Source organism: Bos mutus, chromosome 8 (genome assembly GCF_027580195.1).
Source record: "Bos mutus isolate GX-2022 chromosome 8, NWIPB_WYAK_1.1, whole genome shotgun sequence".
NCBI classification, from domain to species: Eukaryota; Metazoa; Chordata; class Mammalia; order Artiodactyla; family Bovidae; genus Bos; species Bos mutus.
Window position 1 is genome coordinate 21,772,421 of NC_091624.1, and position 26,934 is coordinate 21,799,354.

At 40.7% G+C, this 26,934-nt stretch overlaps 1 protein-coding gene across 4 annotated transcripts in view; it reads right to left on the minus strand.

Annotated features, from left to right (window-relative positions):
- PLPPR1 (phospholipid phosphatase related 1) overlaps positions 1-26,934 on the minus strand; it is a 592,616-nt gene that overhangs the window by 26,732 nt on the left and 538,950 nt on the right. For 3 of the 4 annotated variants that reach the window (XM_070375192.1, XM_070375193.1, XM_070375191.1), the window contains 3 exons: positions 26,728-26,802; positions 26,106-26,294; positions 10,026-10,158 (listed from right to left, as the gene is read on the minus strand). In XM_070375192.1, the coding sequence (XP_070231293.1) occupies positions 10,026-10,158; positions 26,106-26,294; positions 26,728-26,802 (397 nt within the window). The remainder of the gene's footprint in view (positions 1-10,025; positions 10,159-26,105; positions 26,295-26,727; positions 26,803-26,934) is intronic. The other variant, XM_005904074.2, reaches the window with a different exon arrangement.

Sequence of the window (26,934 nt, forward strand, 5' to 3'; positions counted from 1 at the left end):
TTCAAGCTGGTTTTAGAAAAGGCAGAGGAACCAGAGATCAAATTGCCAACATCCGCTGGATCATGGAAAAAGCAAGAGAGTTCCAGAAAAACATCTATTTCTGCTTTATTGACTATGCCAAAGTCTTTGACTGTGTGGATCCCAATAAACTGTGGAAAATTCTGAAAGAGATGGGAATACCAGGCCACCTGACCTGCCTCTTGAGAAATCTGTATGCAGGTCAGGAAGCAACAGTTAGAAGTGGACATGGAACAACAGACTGGTTCCAAATAGGAAAAGGAGTTCATCAAGGCTGTATATTGTCACCCTGTTTATTTAACTTATATGCAGAGTACATCATGAGAAACGCTGGACTGGAAGAAACACAAGCTGGGATCAAGATTGCTGGGAGAAATATCAATAACCTCAGATATGCAGATGACACCACCCTTATGGCAGAAAGTGAAGAGGAACTCAAAAGCCTCTTGATGAAAGTGAAAGTGGAGAGTGAAAAAGTTGGCTTAAAGCTCGACATTCAGAAAACGAAGATCATGGCATCCAGTCCCATCACTTCATGGGAAATAGATGGGGAAACAGTGTCAGACTTTATTTTCTGGGCTCCAAAATCACTACAGATGGTGACTGCAGCCATGAAATTAAAAGACGCTTACTCCTTGAAAGGAAAGTTATGACCAACCTAGATAGCATATTCAAAAGCAGAGACATTACTTTGCCAACAAAGGTCCATCTAGTCAAGGCTATGGTTTTCCTGTGGTCATGTATGGATGTGAGAATTGGACTGTGAAGAAAGCTGAGCACGGAAGAATTGATGCTTTTGAACTGTGGTGTTGGAGAAGACTCTTGAGAGTCCCTTGGACTGCAAGGAGATCCAACCAGTCCATTCTGAAAGAAATCAGCCCTAGGATTTCTTTGGAGGGAATGATGCTAAAGCTGAAACTCCAGTACTTTGGCCACTTCATGCAAAGAGTTGACTCATTGGAAAAGAGTCTGATGCTGGGAGGGATTGGGGGCAGGAAGAGAAGGGGACGACAGGATGAGATGGCTGGATGCCATCACTGACTCGATGGACGTGAGTCTGAGTGAACTCCGGGAGTTGGTGATGGACAGGGAGGCCTGGGGTGCTGCGATTCATGGGGTCAGGAAGAGTCGGACACGACTGAGCAACTGAACTGACATAGACCAGTGGCAAAGTAATGTCTCTGCTTTTTAATACACTGTCTAGGTTTGTCATAGCTTTCTTTCCAAGGAGGAAGCATCTTTAATTTTATGTCTGCAGTGATTTTGGAGCCCAAGAAAATAAAATCTTCACTGTTTCCTCTTTTTCCCATCTATTTACCATGAAGTGATGGGAGTGAGTGCCATGATCTTAGTTTTTTGAATGTTGAGTTTTAAGCCAGCTTTTTCACCTTCATCAAGAGGCTCTTTAGTTCCTCTTCACTTTCTGCCATTAGAGTGGTAATATCTGCATATCTAAGGTGTTGATATTTCTCCCGGCAGGCAGTCTTGATTTCCAGCTTGTGATTCATCCAGCCCAGCATTTTGCATGATGTGCTAGAAAGTACACCTAGATACAAACTAAAGGTGGAGAGGGAAGATTTTAGATTCCTTACCTATCAAGGAACCTAAACACAGGAGACCAAATCCTGGAGGGCTTCCAGCCTTCAAAATTTGTTCTTTCTGATTCATATTTATAAGTTTCTAAAGCCAAAGCTGTTGATCTGAATCCACTCCCATTCCCACCACCTGACCAGCCTCAAGTTCCATCAGCAGGCAGCTGCCAGCCCTATTGGTGATGAGCCATCCTGATCTGGTACTGCTGCTCTCTGCATCAGCATTTCCCATTCACTGTTATTATGTTTTAATGTAATAATTTAAATTATTTCCAAAACATGCACTTTTTAAAATTAAGGGGCAAGTGACATGTAGCATTGCATTAGTTTCAGGTATACAATGTGATTTGATATTTGCATATTTTGCAAATTTTGTTGTTATTTTTTAATCATAGAAAACCTTGAAACTCCCCTTTATCAGTTGTTGGGAGTCATTTCTTCCTTTCTTTGGCTGTGCTGGGTCTTCTTTGCTGCGAGGACTTTCCTCTAGTTGCGGCAAGTGGGGGCTACTCTCTAGTCGCAGTGGGCAGGCTACTTATCGAGGTGGCTTCTCTCGTTGTGGAACACAGGCTCTATTACTGCAGGCTGCAGTAGTTGTGGCACATGGGCTCAGTAGTTGTAGCTCCCAGGCTCACAGCTGTGGCATGGGAGCTTAGTTGCCCTGCAGCATGTGGGCTCTTCCCAGTTCAGGGATTGAACCTGTGTCTCCTGCATTGGCAGGCAGACTCTTTTACCACAGAGCCACCAGGGAAGCCCTGGGATTCATTTCTGATATTCAGACAGTATTTCTGCACCTCGCTGTGCTTGATTTTGGTGTGTGTGATCTTATATAACATAAATATTCATAAAACTCTTTTAAAAGTCTTTGAAATACTTGGTATAGCAGTGGATTTTGACTGAGGGTGATCCTGTCCCCAGGGGACATTTTGTAATGTTTGGAAACATTTTTGATTGTCACTCGTGGGAGAGGGGTGCTACTGGCATCTGGTTAGAGGCCAGGGGCGCTCCTATGCATCCTACACTCTACAATGTAGGATGTCCTCTCCTCCTGTACAGAAAAGAACAGGCTCAGGATGTCAATAGTGCTGAGGAAGAGAAACTCTGCTTTACAGCCAATGAGTTCACTGAAGTGCCATGAATTTGCACAGGTTAATCTGCAAAGTGCTAGAGAAAGCAGCAATCCTTAGTTCTTTTAGTCAGCTCTTAAGTGTTAATTTTTACATAGTCCTTCTAGTTAGCACTAAGCCACTCAGTTAGTCTTTTTATTTGAGTCCAGTCTCTAAACATTGGTGCTGGGAAGGGTCTTTGGAAAAGGGTCACTTGAGTCTCATGACTAAATAACTTTCCTCTCGATAATTAGAGTAACTTGTAGAATTCTGGGTCAGGAGTCTTGTTGAGGTCTGTAATGCTCTGGTTCAGTGAGGATTGACATTCAAGGAGGACTAGACTGAGCAACCAAAAGCAGCCTCATCACACCTTCTTGAGACGTGAGCAGTGCTTGATCCTTGGTTATGCCTCTGACGTCAACCAAGGCTCTCAACCTCAGCGTGCCTCTCTCTCCTGCCTCCAGAGTCAGTCCTGGTCCCTAGAGGGAAGCATCAAACATCTTTGTCTCAAAGTCTGGTGGTCTGGATGTTCACGGGTCCAGAAACTGAGGTTCCAGTTATTTCCTAAGATCCATCCTGGCTTTCGCCTCCTCAGGTATATACCTGGGTTCAAATCTGGTTCTTGTTGCTGAGTTATAGAAATATCTCCATCTACTTATAGGCCCATGCCCTACCTTGTCTTTGACATGTTTATTTTAGGGTCTACTCTGGACTCAGAACTAAAGTTGGGTGCCTGGGTACTGACACTCTCCTTCAAACTCTCCAGCCAAGGTCAACTTCCATGGTCAACACATGGAGCTGGGCTAGTTCACTGGGCACCTAGTTTCCCGGAATGGTCATTGTCCTGCTATGAAGTCACTGCCAACTCTAGACAATTCTCACTGGAGGGCAGCCTCTTCCTTCCCACTTAAAATTGCATATTTGCCTTTGCAACCCCCCTATTTCCTTTTTCTACATTATTTCCCTCCATAACACAAATACTATGATATACTTAGTTTAATGCCTGGCTTCCCGCATTAGAATATAAATTCAATGAGAACAAATAAATCTCTATTCAGTTCACTAATATGTTCTCAACACCTTAATCAGTGTTTAGCATATGGTAGATGCCAACAATTGTTGAAGGTTAAACATATGATCAGTCCCCTGTTTATAATTATAAACACTGAATGCAAGTAAAAATGGACTGATGGAATCAAATGGAGTTTCCTTGCAGGTAAAGTAGATCTAAATGAATTTCTAAATTGAGAACGATTTTCTAGTTCTCAAAAAGGCTGACATTAAGCTTGTCTCAGGGTATCAATTCTTACAACCATAAAACACTGTGACCTTTGAGGCTGCATTTAAAATATTCATGCTTCATTTAGATCACACTTAATTTATGGCAATTAATTAGTGTTACATGAATTAACTGTTTACTGTGGTACTTTCCAGTCTGTTCATGGCTACCTAATCCTTGCTGCTGCTGCTGCTGCTAAGTCGCTTCAGTCGTGTCCGACTCTGTGCGACCCCATAGATGGCAGCCCACCAGGCTCCCCCGTCCCTGGGATTCTCCAGGCAAGAACATTGAAGTGGGTTGCCATTTCCTTCTCCAATGCATGAAAGTGAAAAGTGAAAGTGAAGTCGCTCAGTCCTGTCTGACTCTTAGCGACCCCATGGACTGCAGCCCACCAGGCTCCTCCGTCCATGGGATTTTCCAGGCAAGAGTACTGGAGTGGGGTGCCATTGCCTTCTCCAACCTAATCCTTAGACCTGACCTAAATAAATGGTCTAAGACTTGCTTGGTATTTAATTCAAGTTTTATTAGAAGTAATAACGGAGCAACCGTGTAATTCCAAATGAAAAGCCCATAATAAATAGTTTCTGAATGACAGTCTATTTTAGGTGCTAGTAGACAATCTAACGGAGAAGGCAATGGCACCTATGGGTTAAAAACCCATACTTTTCAGTTTTAAACAGAACAACTATTATTTAATAATATTTACAAGATATGCTTATTCAAGAATATCTGTGAATGAAAAGAATTTAAATATGACTTCCTTTCTTTGTTTTTGTTTCTGAAAAGAGAATGTAGAGGTTTATATTGTCTTAGAACTTAAGCCTGTGTATTGTTGTTTAGTTGAATGCATACCAAAAAAACTGGTATAGGAAGGGAAAGCAATGGAGAGTAAAACATGAAAGGGAGAAGCCTAAATGTGTGTTACTAATTGCACAACATTTGCTTTGATAAAAGGTTGGTCAAATTTGTTCAGCCAATTCCTTTTCTCCCTTCCCACGTCATGTAACACAGTGTGAGAAACTATATAGCAGTTTGGAAATGAGTACAGAAGTTGGGCTTCCCTGGTAGCTCAGAGGGTAAAGCGTCTGCCTGCATTGCAGGAGACCTGGGTTTGATCCCTGGGTTGGGAAGATCCCCTGGAGAAGGAAATGGCAACCCACTCCAGTACTCTTGCCTGGAGAATCCCAAGAATGGAGGGGCCTGGTGGGCTACAGTCCATGGGGTCGCAAAGAGTCGGACACAACTGAGCGAGTTCACTTTCACAGAAGTTAACTATGAGGGTTTATAGCTAAAGCCTGGGAGACTTCTTTTTGTTGAAGTATAGTAGATTTGTCATATTGCATTAGTTTTAGGTGTACAGCAATGTGTTTCAGTTACATAATATATTTTCAGGTTCTTTTCCATTATAGGTTATTATAAGATATTGAATATAGTTCCCTGTGCTATACAATAAATCCTTGTTGTTGACTTTATACATAGTGGTATGTATCTGTTACTCGAAGACATTTCCTCTTTGGTAACCACAAGTTTTCTACGTCTGTGAGGGTGTTTCGTCTTCCTTATAATGAGGACCCTGGAAAAAAGTTATTGCAGGATTTGGGAATCAGAGGAATTCAATCCTTTCTGTCAAGGTCAGCACAGTTAGCATTTGTCTATAGGACAAGATGGCTTAATTTGAATGTTTTTCCTTTGACTTGGCCATTGCCATTTTCTCACTTAAAATTTAATTTGGATCTGTAGGGTGGGGTGAGGGGCTGTCTGTTCAAGTCCCAATCACACAGTCTAGAGAAGACAGGGAATCTGAGAGCCAAGGTGCTACTTTTAGCTCTTCTTTCAACAGCAAACACTATTAAAGGACTTGCCATTCTTCGAGACTGATACATACATGTCATGTTGCATCCTTTTTATTTCAGGATAATCATAGGTTCCTAGTGTCTTGACTTTTTCCACATGGCATTATATCATGAATTTTCCCCTTTCATTAAAAATTGGTTTAAAAATACCATTTTCTGAGATTGTACCTTATGGTAGCACTATTTTTTAAAGTTATATTTTGGATATTTTTAATTTATATTATGAAAAAATGATTTTAGTTTGTAAAAATTGATTTACATTTCCAATTATTTCCTTAGGACAGATTATTTAAAATAGACTTTAGAGTTAAAAAGGTTGATTATTTTAAGGCTATTGAAATATACTGTCAAACTGCTGTGCAGAAAGGGTATATCAACTTACTCTTACTAGAAATGTACTAGAAGCCCGAGTTTTTTTCTCATCTGTGATAGAATAAAGCATTATTTTGTTTAAAAATATTTTGCTAGTTCATTGTCCATTTTCTCAATGTGAAACTGATTGTACTTGTTAGGAAACACTATTTGTAATAGGTTCTAGAATAATTATATAAACTGCAGGAGCAAAGTCATGCCATTTCAGCTTACAGGAATCGTTATCATTTTCTAATATCAATTGCATAGTATACATTTTGCAGGCTGTTGGGCTAGAAAAAAAGACTGTTAAGCGATTTACAATAATATTTCTAATACATTTTGGGTAATACCTTATTATACTTTAATTTTTTAAAAGGAAACATCCCCATTTAAAGGATCTTCATTTCAAGTAGTATGCTTTTTTTCTCTTATTAAAAAAAAATCCACAGATACTACGACAAAGTTACCCATCTCAAGATAAACCCCTCCCTCTCCTATATGAAAAGTCAGAATAGACTTTTGAATTTCTCTTAGAAATTGCCTTATTTATGTACCTTAATTTTCCAGAACTAAGCTAGAGAGGTAAAAAGTTAAACAGGTGGCAAATGAATATTTAAGAATCAGTATTTATGAAAGCAATTTTAGGTAAATCTGTGATTTAACACAGTTTAGTTTTGCTCTTTACCCCTCCAGAAAAATTATGGCAGGCATTTTACAATATGCTATTGATACAAAGCAAGAAAGATACAGTCCCTCCTCTCTAAGGGATCACAAATTGCAGTAGTCCCCCTTATTCATGGGGATATATTCCAAGACCCCCAGTAGATGCCTGAAAGCATGGATCATACCAAATCCTATGTTTTTCTGATACACAACATACCTAGAATAAAGTTTAATTTATAAATTAGGTACACTAAGATATTAACAACAACTAATAACAAAATAGAACAATTGTAACAACATTTACAGTAATAAAAGGTGAATATAGTCTCTCTTTCTCAGAATATCTTACTATACACATGTAATGCCTTTTCTGTCTTAACTAAGTATTTGCCACATACAGTGGCCATAACTTTTGCAATTTGAGATGTGACATCAGAACTAGCATATACTCCTTTTTCCTTCGTAATTTCACAAACAAAGGATCTGTTCTTATGGTTCAACCTCAGCATATGATTCTTGTTCTTATTGAGAACCTTAACCTTTTCACTTAAAGTACTTTATGGCTTCTCTTTGGCATATCCAAATTGCCAGCATCACTACTCTTGCACTTTGAGGCCTTTATTAAGTACAGTAAGGGTTACCTGAACATAGCCCTGCGATATAATGATAGTCGATGTGATAACCAGAGGGCCGCCAAGTGACTGACAGCCAGGTGGGACCTTTTGGACAGAGGGAAGGTTCATGACAGAGCAGGATGGAGCAAGATTTCAGCGTACTCAGAATGGAGAGTGATTTAAAACTTAGGAATTATTTCTGGAGCCTTTTTGGACCATGGCCGATGGTGAGTAACTGAACCCATGGGAAGCAAAATCATGCGATGAAAAGTTAAAAGTAAATGATTACCATCATCTATTAAAAACTGGGTATCAAGCTCTTCATCATAGTATTTTTCATGCTCACAATACAGGTATTATTAGCCTTACACACACACACTCACAGTCCTTGGGAACAGTGACTTTATCCCATTTTATATCAGCTTCTTTGTCTGCACAGTTAGAACTATAATCTACCTTAAAGGGTGTTGGGTGGATCAAGGAAATTATAAAGTGTCTAGTCCAGTGTTCTGTATAATAAATATTCTTTCCTCTCCTCTTTTTTTCTTGAAGTCACTCTGGTAACAAGTGACCAAATTCTGAATGTCTTTGAAAGATACTATTGTTTGGAATGAATAATGATAGTGATGACATCATATGGATCAGGGTAAACCCAATGAGCCTACTGCAGATTCCCACAGGGGATTCTGCAAATACCAGTAAATGCCGAAGACGATTTGACTGTTAAGGGTTGCTTCTTTTAACTTAGGTTTTCTTAGGCCTCCCACTCTATTACTTCCCCCACTCCCATGCCAATGTTGGAAGTTACTGCATATAGTTTTTAAATTTTATTAAGGTATAGTTGATTTATACTATTGTTGAATTTCTGCTGTATAGCAAAGTGACTCAGTTATACACACACACACATTCTTTTCATATTCTTTTCCATTATGGTTTATCACGGGATGTTGAATATATTGTAGTTCCCTGTGCTATGCAGCAGGACCTTGTTGTTTATCCACCCTATATAGAATAGTTTGCATCTGCTGATTCCAAACTCCCAGGCTTTCCCTCCACCCTCCCCACCTTGGCAACCACAAGTCTGTTTTCTATATCTGTACGTCTATTTTTGTTTCATATGTATTTCATTTGTGTTGTATTTCAGATTCCATTTGTAATATAATCCATTACATTACATTGTAATGTAATGTAATGTAATCCATTGATATCACATGGTATTTGTCTTTCTCTTTCTGGCTTCGTATGATAATCTCTAGGTCCATCCATGTTGCTGGCATCATGTATTTCATATGTATTTCATTTGTGTTGTATTTCAGATTCCATTTGTAATATAATCCATTACATTACAATGTAATGTAATTACATTGTAATGTAATGTAATGTAATCCATTGATATCACATGGTATTTGTCTTTGTCTTTCTGGCTTCGTATGATAATCTCTAGGTCCATCCATGTTGCTGGCATCATGTCACTCTTTTTAATGGCCAAGTAATATTCCATCGTGTATATATGTACCACATCGTCTTTATCCATTGCTCTGCTGATGGACATTTAGGTTGTTTTCATGTCTTGGCTATCATATTAATAAACAGTGCTGCAGTGAACGTCGGGGTGCATGAATTTACCGCACATTTGGTTGTGCTGTGATCCTTTGCTCATGACTTGAGGAAATTCAACCGTTTCTTCATTAGGAAGAAAAGGATTAAGAATAATCAAAGGAGTCGAGAGCATGTGTCTTCTGGACCTCACTTTCTCAGCTGTCAGTTCTCTATGTTCTAAATGGTGTCATGACTTGTGTTAATACCATGTTGATATGTTCAGAGTTTTATCTTCTCTCCCACAAGTACCTGGCCAGTACATAATTTGCAGGATCTCATTAGAACACTAATAATTATTTACTGAGTACTCACTGTGTAGGAACTCTGTGAGATCTATATTCCCACATTTACCCATATACACATTCATTCCTATATCTGTGATCATTATCCATATCCCCTCAGGATTTTTATAAAAGTCCTAGAAGGAGGACTATAGAAAGTGTCTTAATTATTCTTTGTCATAAACACTAGTAAAACTCTTTGTTTTCCAACTTTGGAAAGGTATGATTTTCAAGAACCTGATGGATGTGATTTCCCGTACTTTTAAAAATTCCCTGTATAACAGAATTACTAGGTAGTAAACTTTTTTTTTCAGGACATTTGATTATTTCTAAGTTCATTTTATTGGTGTTCCCTGATGGCCCACCCCCTTGCCTGACTCAGCTAAAGGGTATATGGCAATATCCAGTCAATATTAAAATATATGTCCTGAGGGAATCTCAGATATAGTGTAGGAAAAAAGTTGAAATTTTTTGTTAAACACTTTAGTAAGTATGTGAGTTGGCACCATGGTCAGGCACAATTTCTGTACTTCCTAGAAAAACTCTAAAACAACCCTTGCTTTTAAAGTTGGTGCTTCCATAGCTTAGGTTATTTTATCAAGTATGTTCATCTTTAGTAAGTTTTACCTATATGTGAGGGCTTATACAACATGCCCTTGTACTCACCTATGAATCTTATGATCCTTCGGAGTAAGGGGTTCAGGTAACAGCATTCTCCAGTCAGAATTGTTTTCTCCTGGGCAATCAGAGATTCTCTGGTTGACTTTATGAAATACATGGATATCTCACCAATAAAAATCTGGAGAAGGAATGTTAAAGAATTATCAAGTTGGAGAGCTTTCTGATAGACCAGTGGCTTAAAAAAACTGAAAACTTCTGAGGCGTCACAATTGTATTAAAAAACTATGTTGGAGAGATGGAGAGTTAAATAGCAGTTTGCAGTCAACTCTCTAAAAGAATTAGAGAAAGCAATAATTGATAATTTCAGGTAGATTTCAGGTATAATATTAAATTCTAAGGTCATATAAAACATAAGTTGAAATAATAAATAAGAGAATCAATGAACAAGCTCACTCAAGCTGGTCTTGAATATTTTAAATTGAATGTGTGTATTACAGTGATGAGGAGTGACTGGGATAGCCAATGTGCCCAGCAGGGCATTATATGCACACATCACAATAAATTGTTATTTCATTATGTGGCAATAACAGTGGAAACAGTTATTTTAAAATATAAAACAAACTTTATTTTTTGGGGCTCCAAAATCACTGCAGATGGTGACTGCTGCCATGAAATTAAAAGACACTTACTCCATGGAAGAAAAGTTATGATCAACCTAGACAGCATATTAAAAAGCAGAGACATTACTTGGCCAGCAAAGGTCTGTCTAGTCGAGGCGATGGTTTTTCCAGTAGTCATGTATGGATGTGAGAGTTGGACTATAATGAAAGCTGAGCGTGATGCTTTTGAACTGTGGTGTTGTAGAAGACTCTTGAGAGTCCCTTGGACTGCAAGGAGATCCAACCAGTCCATCCTAAAGAAAAGCAGTCCTGAATATTCATTGGAAGGATTTATGTTGAAGCTGAAACTCCAATACTTTGGCCACCTGATGCAAAGAGCTGACTCATTGGAAAAGGCCCTGATGCTGGGAAAGACTGAAGGCAGGAGGAGAAGGGGATGACAGAGGATGAGATGGTTGGATGGCATCACCAACTCAATGGACATGAGTTTGAATAAACCCCAGGAGTTGGTGATGGACAGGGAGGCCTGGCATGCTTCAGTCCATGGGGTTGCAAAGAGTCGGACACAACTGAGCGACTGAACTGAGCTATGTGGCAATACTACCATTATTTACGTGAAAAATCTTATTTGAGCATGTTTGCCTGAGTGATATTCTCCTACTCTAAATTAGTTGACTGTCACACTTTTGCTATGCATGTGCTTGTGGTTTTAGATAAACTTCATCAATATTTTAAGACTTTCTATGCCTTATATTCCTCCTCTAATTATAGAATATCTATTTAGATGGATAAAAATGCCAATATAATGAATGGCACATGAATGGTGGAAGTTAAGTGATAGAATTGTAAAGCTGGAATCCTCTAAAACAGATGTTTCCCCCTTCATCTAGACAGAAACTCGACAGTCTCAGGGATTTGGCCACACAGTGTCTGAAGCAAGTAGACACTGTTATCCTATTGTACAGATAAGACACCTGAGGCATGGAGGGGTGAAATAATTTGCCAGGAAACCTGTCTGTAGAGGCCTTTCTCTTAAATGCTACACTTTTACTCAGTAGTGATCCAATAAAATACTTGTTGAATTTGTGTTTAATATTGATGACACAGATAACAAAACAAATGCAATATGCTTTAAACACTGAAAACCTTAGATGATATTAAAGTACAAGATAGATTGGTGTAGTAGAAGTAGAACTATGGCCAAGTCAGAATGGGATGAAAAGTTGGCAGGAATAGACTGAGTTCAGGGTCAGACAGGCAAACGGTGGGACAGCATGGATCACCTTGGCAGGTGCTGTCTGCATATGTCTAGGAATATTTTGTGACATCCTTTGGAATTAATGCATTAATGCTCCTTCTGGTAAAAATAGTTGAATAGCTTTAAGAACTCAGCTTTCCCTTTTCTTCTCGTTAGACTTATCTCTCTCAAAATGAGGTGCCACAAGGCTTTATTTGTCCCCACTGGAATGATGGCACTGCATTCTGTTCTTTATCTCAGCGAACAGATGGGGATAAATTCATGCATGGTTGGGTAATGACACAGCATTTCCTTGAGGGTGCATTCTCTACTCCCAGAGCCTAGCTTAAGCATTCTTGTTGTATATGAATCTCTTACCTCATGTTTTCCTTTCTATTCCTATCACAAATGAGTACACACTATCATTGTTATTCCTTGTTATAGGATGTCCTGCTTATCTTATTCTGGTTATATCCCTAGGGCCTAGCCCAGTGTAAGGCACATAGCTGTTATTCAGTGTTAAATGAATTAAGCATATCAGATTAATGAAGGTGTTTTGGAATACAGGTTTAATGAGGGAGACTATAAGGAAGGAAAAATAATTTTTAGTATTTATCCTTCCAGACTCAGTGAAAATGTCATGACTCTCCCCAAACCTTTGCCAGGTCCCCTCAGGAAAAGGGAGACCCTGTCTTATCATTGTTCCCACAACATATTATACAGATCTCTATCCTGACATCTGGAGCTTCCCAGGAGGTTCAGTGGTGGAGAACCCACCTGCCAATGCAGGAGACTCAGGTTCGATTCTTGGGTTGGGAAGATCCCCTGGAGGAGGAAATGGCAAAACCCACTCCAGTATTCCTGTTGCGAAAATTCCATGAACAGAGGAGCCTACTGGCTACAGTCCATGGGGTCACAAAGAGTTGGACATGACTGAGTGATTGAGTGCACACACTCACACGAGACAAAATAGCAAGAAAATGTGAGTGAAAATCTACACATAACATATTGTTTTTTTAAAAAATGCACATATATGTGTACACAGGCATGCACATACACACAAATCTAAACAAAATCACTCCAAGGTACACCAAACAAAACTTGCCATGTAAAAGGGTATGGAGCTCAAATAATCCATAAGTAAAATGTCCTAAGACTCTTGTGTCAGCAGGGATAAGCAGTATATGAATTGATACTATTGGTCAACAATATTCAAATCAGAGTTAAGGTATGAAATAGAAAAAAAATCAGAACTAGAATATATGCTAACTTATATAGTTACTGATATAATACTTTGAGTATATTAAGCAATACTGTTTATGTAAAGGAAGGAAGGAAGGAAGAAAAGAGGAAGGGGGTCATTTTATAAGTTAAAGGTAGGACAACAGTCCTGATTTTCAGTTCAGACTGTGATGGACGTAGAGGTTGCTGATGGAACAATCCAGCTCTCAGATCCCGTGAATGAGCTGCGAGGATGTTCATTTCACTGATCACACATAGTGTACTGTTTCTCCATCCACTGGGTCCTATAGTCTCATACAGGCCTGATTCTGGGGAAAGAGGCGGGCGAGATTCTGCTTCCCTGCCAGGCCACCAGCCCATGTTGGAAGCCACCTCTCACACTGGCAGATTTATGACTCTGGTTCTGGCACTGACTGGGTTCCTCCATCTGTCTGTTTGCCATGCACACTCTGTCTCCATCCACCACTCTGTTCAGAGAACAGCCGGGACACGTGGGACTCTCCATGTGTTCGGCCCTGGCTGCCCTGCCTATTACGGTCTTTCAGATTGTTGACTAACAAGCATGCTATCACTCATAGCAAATGAGAATACCCTCCGGTGAGAAATGATCAAGGCCAAACTTTAGACCTGGCCACGAACAAGCAAGTGAATTCCATTGGTGCATCTCTCGTCCCCCACAGCTATGCCGCCTACGATCACAAGTGACCTAAAACTTTTAGATAACAATACATATGCTTTTAGTGAGTAACTCCTTTTTTAAAATTTTAATTAGAGGATAATTACTTTACAATGTTGTGATGGTTTCTTCCATACATCAACATAAATCAGCCTTAGCTATACATATGTCCCCTCCTCCTTGATCCCCCTTCCTGCCTCTCTCCCTATCCCACCGCTCTAGATTGTCACAGCACTGGCTTTGGGTTCCCTGCATCATACAGCAAATTCCCGCTGACTAAAATCAGAGATACCAAAGGAACATTTCATGCAAAGATGAGCTCAATAAAGGACAGAAATGGTATAGACCTAACAGAAGCAGAAGATATTAAGAAGAGATGGCAAGAATACACAGAAGAACTGTACAAAAAAGATCTTCACGACCCAGATAATCACGATGGTGTGATCACTGACCTAGAGCCAGACATCCTGGAATGTGAAGTCAAGTGGGCCTTAGAAAGCATCACTACGAACAAAGCTAGTGGAGGTGATGGAATTCCAGTTGAGCTATTCCAAATCCTGAAAGAGGATGCTGTGAAAGTGCTGCACTCAATATGCCAGCAAATTTGGAAAACTCAGCAGTGGCCACAGGACTGGAAAAGGTCAGTTTTCATTCCAATCCCAAAGAAAGGCAATGCCAAAGAATGCTCAAACTACCACACAATTGCACTCATCTCACACGCTAGTAAAGTAATGCTCAAAATTCTCCAAGCCAGGCTTCAGCAATATGTGAACCGTGAACTTCCTGATGTTCAAGGTGGTTTTAGAAAAGGCAGAGGAACCAGAGATCAAATTGCCAACATCTACTGGATCATAGAAAAAGCAAGAGAGTTCCAGAAAGCATCTATTTCTGCTTTATTGACTATGCCAAAGCCTTTGACTGTGTGGATCCCAATAAACTGTGGAAAATTCTGAAAGAGATGGGAATACAAGACCACCTGATCTGCCTCTTGAGAAATTTGTATGCAGGTCAGGAAGCAACAGTTAGAAGTGGACATGGAACAACAGACTGGTTCCAAATAGGAAAAGGAGTTCATCAAGGCTGTATATTGTCACCCTGTTTATTTAACTTATATGCAGAGTACATCATGAGAAACGCTGGACTGGAAGAAACACAAGCTGGAATCAAGATTGCCGGGAGAAATATCAATAACCTCAGATATGCAGATGATACCACCCTTATGGCAGAAAGTGAAGAGGAACTCAAAAGCCTCTTGATGAAAGTGAAAGTGGAGAGTGAAAAAGTTGGCTTAAAGCTCAACATTCAGAAAACGAAGATCATGGCATCTGGTCCCGCCACTTCATGGCAGCCATGAAATTAAAAGACGCTTACTCCTTGGAAGGAAAGTTATGACCAACCTAGATAGCATATTCAAAAGCAGAGACATTACTTTGGCAACAAAGGTTCATCTAGTCAAGGCTATGGTTTTTCCTGTGGTCATGTATGGATGTGAGAGTTGGACTTTGAAGAAGGCTGAGCACTGAAGAATTGATGCTTTTGAACTGTGGTGTTGGAGAACACTGTTGAGAGTCCCTTGGACTACAAGGAGATCCAACCAGTCCATTCTGAAGGAGATCAGCCCTGGGATTTCTTTGGAAGGACTGATGCTAAAGCTGAAATTCCAGTACTTTGGCCACCTCATGGGAAGAGTTGACTCATTGGACAAGACTCTGATGCTGGGAGGGATTGGGGGCAAGAGGAGAAGGGGACGACAGAGGATGAGATGGCTGGATGGCATCACTGACTCAACGAACGTGAGTCTGAGTGAACTCCGAGAGTTGGTGATGGACAGGGAGGCCTGGAGTGTTGCGATTCATGGGGTCGCAAAGAGTCGGACACGACTGAGCGACTGATCTGATCTGATCTGATTTGTTTTACACATGGTAATGTATATGTCACACGGCTATTCTTTCAAATCATCCCATCCTCTCCTTCCCCCACTATGTCCAAAATTCTGTTCTTTATGTCTATGTCTCCTCTGATACCCTGCAAATAGGATTATCAGTACTGTCTTTCTAGATTCTATACATATGTGTTAATATATATTTATCTTTCTCTTTCTGACTGACTTCATAGTGACTCTTGATAAATTTGTCTTTCAAATATGGAAGCCCAAATTTCAAATAAATAACCCTGGAATATAATACATCAGTTTGGTGAAATCTTTCAGAATTCATGTCTTTACAGTGTTTTAAGGAGATCTGATAAGTCATAGGAGAAGGCAATGGCACCCCACTCTAGTACTCTTGCCTGGAAAATCCCATGGAAATGCAAAATATTTAGAAGATAGTGTTCTAGATCGCAAAATATGAAGTCTGAAGAAAAAGTCACTGGAAGACGTATTATCATTTAGTGTTGTAAGGGGGATCCACTGCATGTTCCATGTGGCTGTTATCACAAAAGGCATCTAGAGATCCTGGAATATAGGTTTTGGGTTCATGTATATACTAGCTGTAGCTCTGATACTTGGCATATCAAAGTCATTGCTATTTCTTTTTTTTGTTTATGATTTTATTTTTTTTTTAATTAGTTTATTTATTTTAGTTGGAGGCTAATTACTTTACAATATTGGTGGTTTTTGCCATACATTGACATGACTCAGCCACGGGTGTACATGTATCCACTCATCCTGAACCCCTCTCCCAACTCCCTTCCCACCCGATCCCTCTGGGTTGTCCCGGAGCAACAGCTTTGAGTGCCCTGCACTGGTCATCTATTTTACATATGGTAATATATGTTTCAACGCTAGTCCCTTATATCATCCCACCCTCTCCTTCTCCCACATAGTCCTGTTTCTCAAATGTAGGCTCTGGAGTTGAAATCTCAGTTCCCTCCCTTCTTGAGGGGTGATTTTGGGCAGATAACCTTTCCAAGCTTTTTTTTTTCCTCCATGATTTTAAACATGAGGGTAATAACTATATCAGAAAATTATTGATTATTAGAAATGTATATAAAAGCATCTAGAGAAGCTCAAAGAGTATTTGTTGCTTTCACTTACTGGTTGGTCTAGGCAAGAATGTGTGCTGAAATTGATTTAAAAACTGTCCTGGGTTAAGGAAACATGGTATAATTCAAGCTCTGCCCTGCCCCTAACCAGGTGTTCAGTCTTGGACCACTTGGCTGACCTCTCTGGTTCCTTATCTGTCAATCTCTCATCTGTTAGACTACAGTGGCCCCTAACCATTTTTTTTTTTTTTTTTTTTTTTTTAACACCAAGGAGCAGTTTCATGGAAGACAATTTTTCCATGGACTGGGGAGGGGGAACGGTTTCAGGATGGTTCAAATGCATTGCATCTATCGTGTGCCTCATTTCTATTACTATTACACCAGCTCCACCCCAGATCATCAGACATTAGATCCTGGAGGTTGGGGAGCTCTGTAGGAGACCTTTAAGTTTTTCTTCCAAGATCTTTGTTTTTATGATAAAAACTGACAAGATAGGGCTGATTAAGGGAACTGATATCACATAATTGGGCTTTAGTCTCTCTTCTGTTGGTTAAGCTCTCCAGGGCCAGCATAGTTTCTTACAGTAATTCTCCCTCCAGCCTTCATTCTCTTTTCAAACCCCACAGGGCTTTGCCAACATGAAATAATCTTCCCTTGGAGCAAAGTGGACACAGCCTCCTCCAGAGTCATCACACTGCCTGAGACCTGTCACCTGTGTTTCTAAAGGACAGCAGAGGCTGGCAGCCCCTCCCTGGGTGTGCATGTAGCATGCTCTGAGGAAGAGAAGAGGGTTCTCTGCACACTTCTTAATAACAGTGTCTAAGTAGCTGCAGAGCTTTCAGTCCCAGGGAGTTGTAGATGCTTCCAGTATCCTCCTTGGGAGACTTCTTTACTCACGAGCATTTCTGAGAAAGGCAGGCATGGTTTTTGCTGTGTGTGTTGTGTGTTCACACGTGTTAGTCGCTCAGTTGTGTCTGACTCTTTGCAACCCCATGGACTGATAGATCACCAGCTTCCTCTGTCCATGAGATTGTCCAGGCAAGAATACTGGAGTGGGTTTCCATGCCCTTCTCCAGAGGATCTTCCAGGCCCAGGGATCGAACCTGGGTCTCCTGCGTTGCAGGCAGATTCTTTACTGTCTGAGGCCCAGGGTTTTTCCTGTAGATCCTGTTTAAAAGTGACCCAGGGGATTTTAAGCGTACTGACCATGCTGCCCAGCATCTTTATGTTCTGTTTAATCTTTCCTGATGAGTACCAGTGACACCTCAGATCTGCAGAGAGGATTCTAGTCTTCTGGCCTGCTGAGCTATGCTTGGTTCAAGACCTCTTGACGTCTGCTTTATCACACTTGAGTGTAAATAAAGGAATTCAGCTGTAGACATTTCTATGCCTTTCAAAGCTGAAGGCTTCAATAGAATCAAGGCTATTTGGATGATGGCTTTGGAAATTATCCAGCAACTCAGATAATAAGTGTTTTGTGGATTGGAGAGTCGTCATTACTGCTTTCCGTGTGGCTCAGCTAGTAAAGAATCCACCTGTAATGTGGGAGACCTGGGTTAGATCCCTGGGTTGGGAAGATTCCCCTGGAGAAAGGAATGGCTACCCACTTCAGTATTCCGGCCTAGAGATTTCCATGGACTGTATAGTCCACGGGGTTGCAATGAGTTGGACACGGCTGAGTGCCTTTCCCTGTCACTTTTCACTTACTGGTCTTAATCCAGGGGCAGCACCTACCCATTCAGAAGGCTCTGAAATCGACACTTGCTATGAAGTGTAGCACCAAGGTGGCACACTACCTTGCCAAAGCAGGGTGTTCTCTTGAACTTTTTTTTTTCCCATTTCTGAACAGTGGATATAAGAGAAATGGGAATGTAAAATGATTTAGCTAAAATACTGCTCTCAGTAAAAAGTAAAATGCATTGTGATCACCAAGTAAACTCATCATCACATAATTTTAGGCAAATGGGAGTCTTTTCAAGAAACAAATTATCAAAACTCCTAACACAATCATCTAATCATCAGTCATTAAAAGAAGCATTGTAAAGGTGGTAAGGAACATCTCAAAGGTGTAAGGACATCTCGCTGTCAGATGATGTCAGGTAAAAAACAGTCCATAAAGGAATTTGGAGCACTCATCCATCACATGCATAGTAAATAGGGAAATAGATATTCTTCTTCAAGGTTTTGAAAAAATCCACAGCAGTTAATGAGGATATTTATAACTCTTTCCCGGCGGGGGGGGGGAATGTAAATTGTAATGATTAAGTACATTTGCAATAAAGAAAATGTATTCATGGTAGAGATAAATAAATATAGGGACTTCTCTGGTGGTTCAATGGTTCAGACTTCACGTTTCCACTGCAGGGAACATGGGTTCGATCCCTGGTCAGGGAACTAGGATCCCACATGTTGCATTGTTGGGCCAAAATAAAATGAAAAAACAGCACCGGCTTCTTATTTAAAAAAAAAAAGGAAATCATGTGATGATGTACAAAAGGGAAAAGATGTGAATGATGATGTATTAAAAGGGGTTTCAATAGCTGCGGCTGTTCAGAGCCGGGAAGAGGCAGATGACAAGGCACTCAGGCGCCGACCCTGTCTCCTCTGCTGCTGCAGCTGCGCTCCTCATCAGCCAGGCAACAGATGTGCCTTTGCCCAGGGCCCACTCTCTGATCCATGCTGTGCTTTGAGCTTTTGTATTCACTCCCAGAGCTTCTGGCCTAGAAACCCCCCAAATGAAGAGTCACAGTTTCCTCCAGAGTGGGCCTTTCTATCAAATGATGCTTGTCTCTTCCTTTCCTAGGAAATTCTCGCAGTCTTGTGCATGTATGCTCACGTGCACGCTTGCATGCAGACCATGAGCTGTGTCGATTCTCCTGGGCTGGGCATCAAACGTTCTGCTGTTTCAATTCTAAGTACTCCTGTCACTTTGTTGTGAGGCCAGTAAAGGTTTACTAGCTATTTTCTCATGCCCTGTGGTGCTGGCGCTGAGATACAATACGGGTAAATCAGATTCTCCACCGAGTTAAATCCTCTTATCCAAAAAGGCTCTCTGCCTTTGAGTCTGTGAGTTTATTCAGGGGGCCTGAGGCAATTGTGAGCCGGGATTTCCACGTTGGTCAGAACACACCCTGCAGATTTCCTGGAAGCCTGGGCCAACACTTTTGGCTAAATGGTTCTGGACACAATAAATACTCCAAGCTCTAACCTTTCCTAAGTCCCTGCACGGTTGCTCCCACGTGGCCTTGCCTCCACATGATGCTGATCCTTTCTGACAGCGAAGCACAGAAGGACAAATAGGAAGTGACAGATCAAACCCACAGCAGAGTCCTTTCCCTCGTGCCTTTTCTTGTGCATCCCTGCAATTAGCGCCCATCCTCAGAGACACACGGCAGTGCAGGGCGTTAGCTTGTCCTCTAGCACATCAACCACAGAATACACAGAACACCACGGATGAGTCCAGGTTGAGGTGCCTTCTTAGAGAACTGCCATTAGTTTGTGTCACATGTCACCCCTGAGGAGTCCTGCCTTCTTTCTTTGTTGTTATCGTTTGTTGTTTAGTCTCTAAGTCATGTCCGACTCTTTTGTGATCCCATGAACTATAGCCCACCAGGTTCCTCTGTCCAGCATTCCCCAAGCAAGAATACTGTGGAGTGGGCTGTCATTTCCTTCTCCAGCAGATCTTCTCAACCTAGGATTTGAACCCATGTCTCCTGCATTGGCAGGAGGACTCTTTACCACTGAGTCACCAGAGTAGCCCTGCCTTCTTTCACTCCAGGGAAAATAGGAAATGGGTTTAAAAAGGAGTAAACACATACTGTACCATTCTGAGAAACCCTGCACACACACACAAACACACACAGGCTGTGCCATTATGTGTAACCCTTGGCCAGGCACAAATTAAACTCCAGAAAGAAAGTCGAGAGAGACTAAGGAGTTGGGAATCTGACATTTGGAGCCTCCAATTATAAGGTTCAGCTCTTAAGGAGTATTAGAACCAGAAAGACCTTGGAGATATTTAGCCCAAGCCTACCTTTTACAGATGAGAAATCCAACCCACAGAGGGAACAGGCCTTATCAGAGGTCATACAATTACTGGGATGGAAAGCCATAACTGACATCCCTTTTTCTCTTGACAGAGCAGACCTGAGACAGGGTGACTCTGCAGCATGAGGATGAAGGATGCACACTCGGGGGGTAGGGGTGTGCTGAGTTTGGCACTTGGGATCTGTGTTCAGGTGGCCTGATACAGACTGCTCTCGGATATGCTGTACCTCTCTAAGAGGGACAGAAGTGAATACAGCTCCCTGCTCCCAGGAGGTGTCCCTGAGCATCAGGAGAGGTCCACTCTCTGTCCTGCAGCTGCTCACTTATTTTCAGGTTTCGGGGGAAGATCAAGCACCACAGCAGGGTTTCAAGGCCACTGGACTCTCTGCCATTAACCCATCAGCTGTAATCAGTGCCGGGTCCTAGCAATGCTCCTCATTTGAGAGGAGAATAAAAATAGAACCAAATGGGTGGGTTACTGTCTAGTCACATAGGGAACTAGCTGCAGCCCTCAGCAAATCATTTAACATAGCTGAGTCACAAGTAACGTAGCTAATGACTGTCTTCCTAAATGAACTCACAGACTCAGAGTCAAAAATGAAGGAAACTGGACCATACACTTTCTCTATGCTCTTTGAGATATCTCTTTTCTATTTCTCCGGGATGCTATGAGGATAAATTAGGCAAGGACTGCAGAATACAAGAAAATTAAAAGGAGTTATCCTTGCCATCTTCATTTACGGAATATTCCTCGGCACATATCTTTGAAGGCCCACCATCATTATTGGTCACACTTTTCTCCCCAAGAAGAAAAGGAATGGAATGTCCAAATCAGAGCTCCATACTTGAAAACGAGAGTAGAACTCTAGATCCTTAAAATTCAGTTCACTGTCCAGTGGCCACACTCCCTTGGCTTTCCATCACAGCATTTGACCACATGTTAGTTCATATCATTTGGGGGAAAAGGAATATGATCAGAATTCATGGTTTGAGAAGAATTTCAGCTGAAAATCTTAGAATGAAATCTATCATCTTTACCCAGAGAGAAGAGAAATTCCTCATAAAGTTGTTTTATTTTTGTTTTTTGGTCATATGTGTTTTTGTTTATTAGAATTGCTGTTTAAATCTTACTAAAGATTGGTCATTTCATAATTATGCCAGAAGAATCAATGTTTTAAAAATATCTTTCAGTTTGAAAATACTGCATTGATGTAGAATTTAATTGTATAACAGAAGAAAAAATAACTGTTCCATTAGCACTCAGAGATAATAGCTGTACATTTTAGTTTCTTGCCAGTTTTTTTTATGTATAATTATAAATTTGGGACTATACTTGTAACACACATACAGTGTCTTCTTAGGGTCTGTTAAATATTCAGAGCCACAGACAACCACATGTCTCATTTGGCACTGGTCCACTTGGGAGGAACTAATAGCTTGCCAACTGGGTAGCCTCACTTGCTCTTCTTCATCCTGTTTCCTTGCAGTGATCCAGTGCAGCTCAGGTGCAAGGAGACCATAGACACATCAGAGGATGCAGGAGCCACCTTGGCTTACAAGACTTATTGTGTCCCATCAGAGTCAATAAATGGTGCAGCAGTTCCACAGACATAGCTTCCAAGTTTCCAGAGTCACTTGCACTGGGAAATCATAGCATGGCACCGTCTTGGGTAATCTCAGTTCTCTGAGTCCAGGGGCAATTCACCAATCAGGGGTTAATTCTGCCTAGCAACATAGCTGATACATACCCTCTTTTTCTGGAGAAACGGAGCTAGAAAACTAAGAGAATCTAATATTCTCTTATAGAAGGGAAAAAGCTTTTACCTCTGATACTAGATACAATTTTTTAGCACTCATAAAAATCTTTTCATTAAATCATAAGCATGCTTCATTTCTCTTAGAGGTGTTTCAGAAATATTATGGCCTCATAATGAGTTTGGACAATCCTCTAGTTCTGTGTATTTAGCTACCACCAAGTATCCTACTCTTAAAGCTGACTGAACATCCCTACTCTGGTTATCTTCTTAACATAAATTCAAGGAATGGAATTAATGGGTTCAAAGTTTATAAAACTCTTAGTACATCTTTGACCAGCTGCCCTTCAAAAAGAAAATGTCAGTTTACATTTTTTTAATGGCCAGTTTCTTTAAAAATATTATTTATTTATTTTTGGCTGCACTGGGTCTTCATTGCTTTGCACAGACTTTCTCTAGTTGTGGGGAACTACTCTTTGTTGAGGTGCATGGACTTCTCATTGCAGAGGCTTCTCTTGTTGTGTAGCATGGCTCTAGGGTACATGGGCTCAGAAGTTGTGGCTCCTGGGCTCTAGAGCACAGGCTCAATAATGGTGGCGCAAGGGCCTAGCTGCTCCATGGTGTGTGATATCTTCCTGGATCAGGGATGAAACCAGTGTCTCCTACATTGGCAGGTGGATTCCCCACCACGGAGCTACCAGGGAAGCCCCTCAGTTTACATTTTGACTCAAATTGTATGAAAGTATCTGTACCTTTAACAACACAGGTTATACTTCTTTAAAGCACTTGCCAATTTTACATGGGGAAAATTCTGGACTATAAAAAACTACTTTCCTGTGATAATTCATGAGTTTAGAAATGTTTATGTACATACAATTTATTTTGTTAATTGTCTATTTTTGTCCTTACCCATCTTTATTTTGGGAAGCTCATCTTTTTAAGTAGTAAGAATATTTACATGGGAGTCTCGTATTCTGCAAATATTTTTACAGTCTTTATGTACTTTTTATTTTGGTAGAAATGCTTATTTTTCAGGTAGACAAATTTATCAGTCCTCTTCCATCTGCTTGCAATTAACATTCCTAATGCTTTTGTGGATGTGTATATAGACTTTCTAAGTGTGTGAAATCCCTATTTTTCTTGCTTTATAATGTGCATTGAAAAGCTTTCCGCTTATTTTAAGGCTCTGGAACAGTTTTATAGTTACTGATTTTCTATGCCTTGAAATTTTTTTTTTTTTTATGCCTTGAAATTTTGAAGGAATTTTATAATAGTTATGTGTCTCCAATGATATGAGATAAATTTTAGACAGTTTAAAATTTTCTCTATTGTTATCTATTCAGTTTTCTACTTCTATTAAAGGCATTGTTAAAAAGTTATATTTTCATAGAATGTTATCAATTTTATTGAGAGGTAAGCATGTATTTGCACAGACCTGAATCTACAATTTTAACAAAACTATAATACAGACTTTTAAACATTTATATATTTTTGCTTATGTATTTTTTTCCTTTTTTTTTTACTTCTGTCTTTCTTCTGTTAGAACAAGGGGATTGTACATTTTACTTATCAGTCCTATTGTTTTCTGATTCATTGATTTGTTCATAATTTTTATTGATCTGCTTCCTTTGCTTTCCTTAGTTTTTCTCTTTCTTTTTTTAAAAGGAAAAATGTCTCTATAATTACAAAAAGTAATTGCAGGAGAGCCCAGGCAATGATATTTCCTGGGACTAGCAAGAAGATAGGTAAATGTTAGTAAGTGAATGGATCTCTCAGGGATTCTAGTCTGAGAACATGAGAAAATGGTATGTTTATGGGACAGGAAGAAACCAGGACCTGATTCCAGCTAAGCCCAGTGCCTCTGGGTAGAGCCACCATTAAGCCGTTCCAGATAGAACCCAATGTAGCCTCTAGGCTTTACCTGGGGAGCGAATTGTATCATCTTTTGAGATGCCTGGAAGTGGGTCTTTCTCGTAGTCCTTGGGCTGGTGAGAAAGGAAAGTTAAGGGGGGCACATCCCCTATCACTCTAAACAGGGGTGTCACTAGGGTCTCAGTGGAATCTCTAAACAGGAGATGTCACCAGGGTCTCAGTGAAATTGCTAAACAGGAGGTGTCACTAGGGTCTCAGTGGAGTCTCCTCTGCAGGGAGAGGAAGTTCATCTGTGATCCTGAAGAAGGTGAAGATCAGTTTCCAGTTTTTCTTTGTTTCCCCTACTTCTAACCAGTTAGTGCATGCTAGACACTATGCCAAGTATTTGTACGAAGCATCTTAAGTCTTGATAACTCTGTGAACTAGGCAGTCACATTATCCCCGCTTTGGGGGGGCCGAGTGGGAGGGAACAGGACAGTGACTTGCCCGGAGTCACACAGACAGGATGTCCTGTAGATTGGACTGCAAAGCTTGTGTTTTTCACCACCATGAGAGACCATGTTTTATCACAGCTGATCCTAATTCCTACTGCAGCCTTATCATTTAAGGGGGAGCTTGTCAAGCCTAGAATTAATGATAAAAATGAACTTAAAGTACTCATTATGTGCATATTCTCCTCTAAATTCGATTCCATGTCTCATCTTAAAGCAAGGAAAACATTTGTACGGAAAACAATACTTGAACTGAACATCTGAGTAATCAGTACACTCTTCTGCATGCCAGTGGTTATTTTTATTACTGTCCCAAAGAGAGGGGAGTGGGGAATGAGGGAGAAAGGGTAGGAGAGGAGGGGAGAGTTGAGGGGGAGGAAGCTTTGGAAGAAAAAAGGGGCAAATGATAAATGATAACTGTTGCAAATGATAACATCCCAACTAATCTGACCCCATAGCATGTACAAAGAAATGTTTATTTTAAAATACAAAGTAATTTTTTAAGTTAAAATTAAGATGTCTAAGCGTTAAATCACTTTACTAGACAATACAGATCTGTGAGTTTTATGCTTTTGAAACAGTCTCCCTAGAGGACTGTTGGGCCATTTTTTTTTTCCCCTCATGAGAGAGAAGAGTGCAATCAATGAAGGTAAAGTTGCAACTTAATTGAATGTCATGCAATGTGAGCAGAGCCAGAGCTGCCCAGAATAAATCACGGCAAATCAGGTCAAGCGATTTCTCTCATCTCCGGCCTCTCTGGAAGTTCAGTCAGAAGAACAGGAGATGCAGGCTGTGGGGGATTCTGTTCCAATCTGACGTGAGTCTTTATATCAAGGCCAGCGTTTACATTCACAACCTCTTCTGAATACACACAACGCACACCATACTTTTGTTTTTTTCAAGAGCACAAATGCTATACTTAACATGACAGCCACTCATGACTATTGACTTACATATTCAGACATACTTTAAAAATTATATATATTTCAATTCAGGCACTGAAAAGCAAAAGCCACCTGTAAAAGACAAGGCCTACTTAGATGAGATTTTATGCAGGGCTCTACTCACCCCGGACCGGAAAAGGACACATCTAATAAGGCTGCTGCTGTACGCCCAGGAAGAGAGGAAAGAGGAGAAAAGGCAGACAGAAAATGTTGTTTAGGACCCAACAGGAAAGAGGGAGATCTCTTTCTGTACTTACAATAGCAGTTGGGGTGGCCGCCAGCACACAGTAGAGCAGCAGAGGGGTGATGAAGCTTTCCTCCTCTGTCCCCGGGTAAGGCTTCATTAAGTCTCCGTCCTGACAGAAGAATCCTTGGATATGCACCTGAAAAGTGTCAGTGCATTCGAAGTAGTAGGCAAGCAGCACTGTCCCAGCCATGATGACAAGCTGAAAATACAGCATGGCCACACAGAGACATTAGCAGGGCTTCAGAGCTGTGCCCGCCCCTCAGAGCCTACTCCCTCCATCACCCGGCAGCTCTCCTTGTACTGGTACTGGCAGTGTCTGCGTGTCTGGCTCCACGTGCGCCGGGCTCAGGGAGTGTGTGCTTACTTGTCTGCCTTGTAACATCTGTTATATAAACCTTCCAGCAAATAAGAACGGCTCCCATCTGAGAGGCAGACCACAGCATCGCTTGTAGAGAGACCCAGCTTCTGCTGTCCCCCACCCCGCGCCCTTCCCAGAGGATGCGTGGGAACCAAGGCGATGCTGCCATTCAGGACAGAGGTGAAAAGTCAAAGGACAGTGGCATATGAATTGGCCAGATGTAGCATGAGATCTGCTCATGGAAAATTTCAGAAAATATTAGAGATAAACTTACCTTATTACAAAGTATTAGAGGCAGGTAAATGATGAACGAATGCGCAAATGAATGAATGATCAGGAAAGCTAAAGCCTAGAAAGGTTAAGGGAAATTTTCAGAACCACACCCTAAATTAATGGCATGGATAAGAACATCGTACAGGTATCCTATATCGGTCATAACTCTTATCCTTTTCCAAAAAGATATTACCTTTATTCCAAAAAT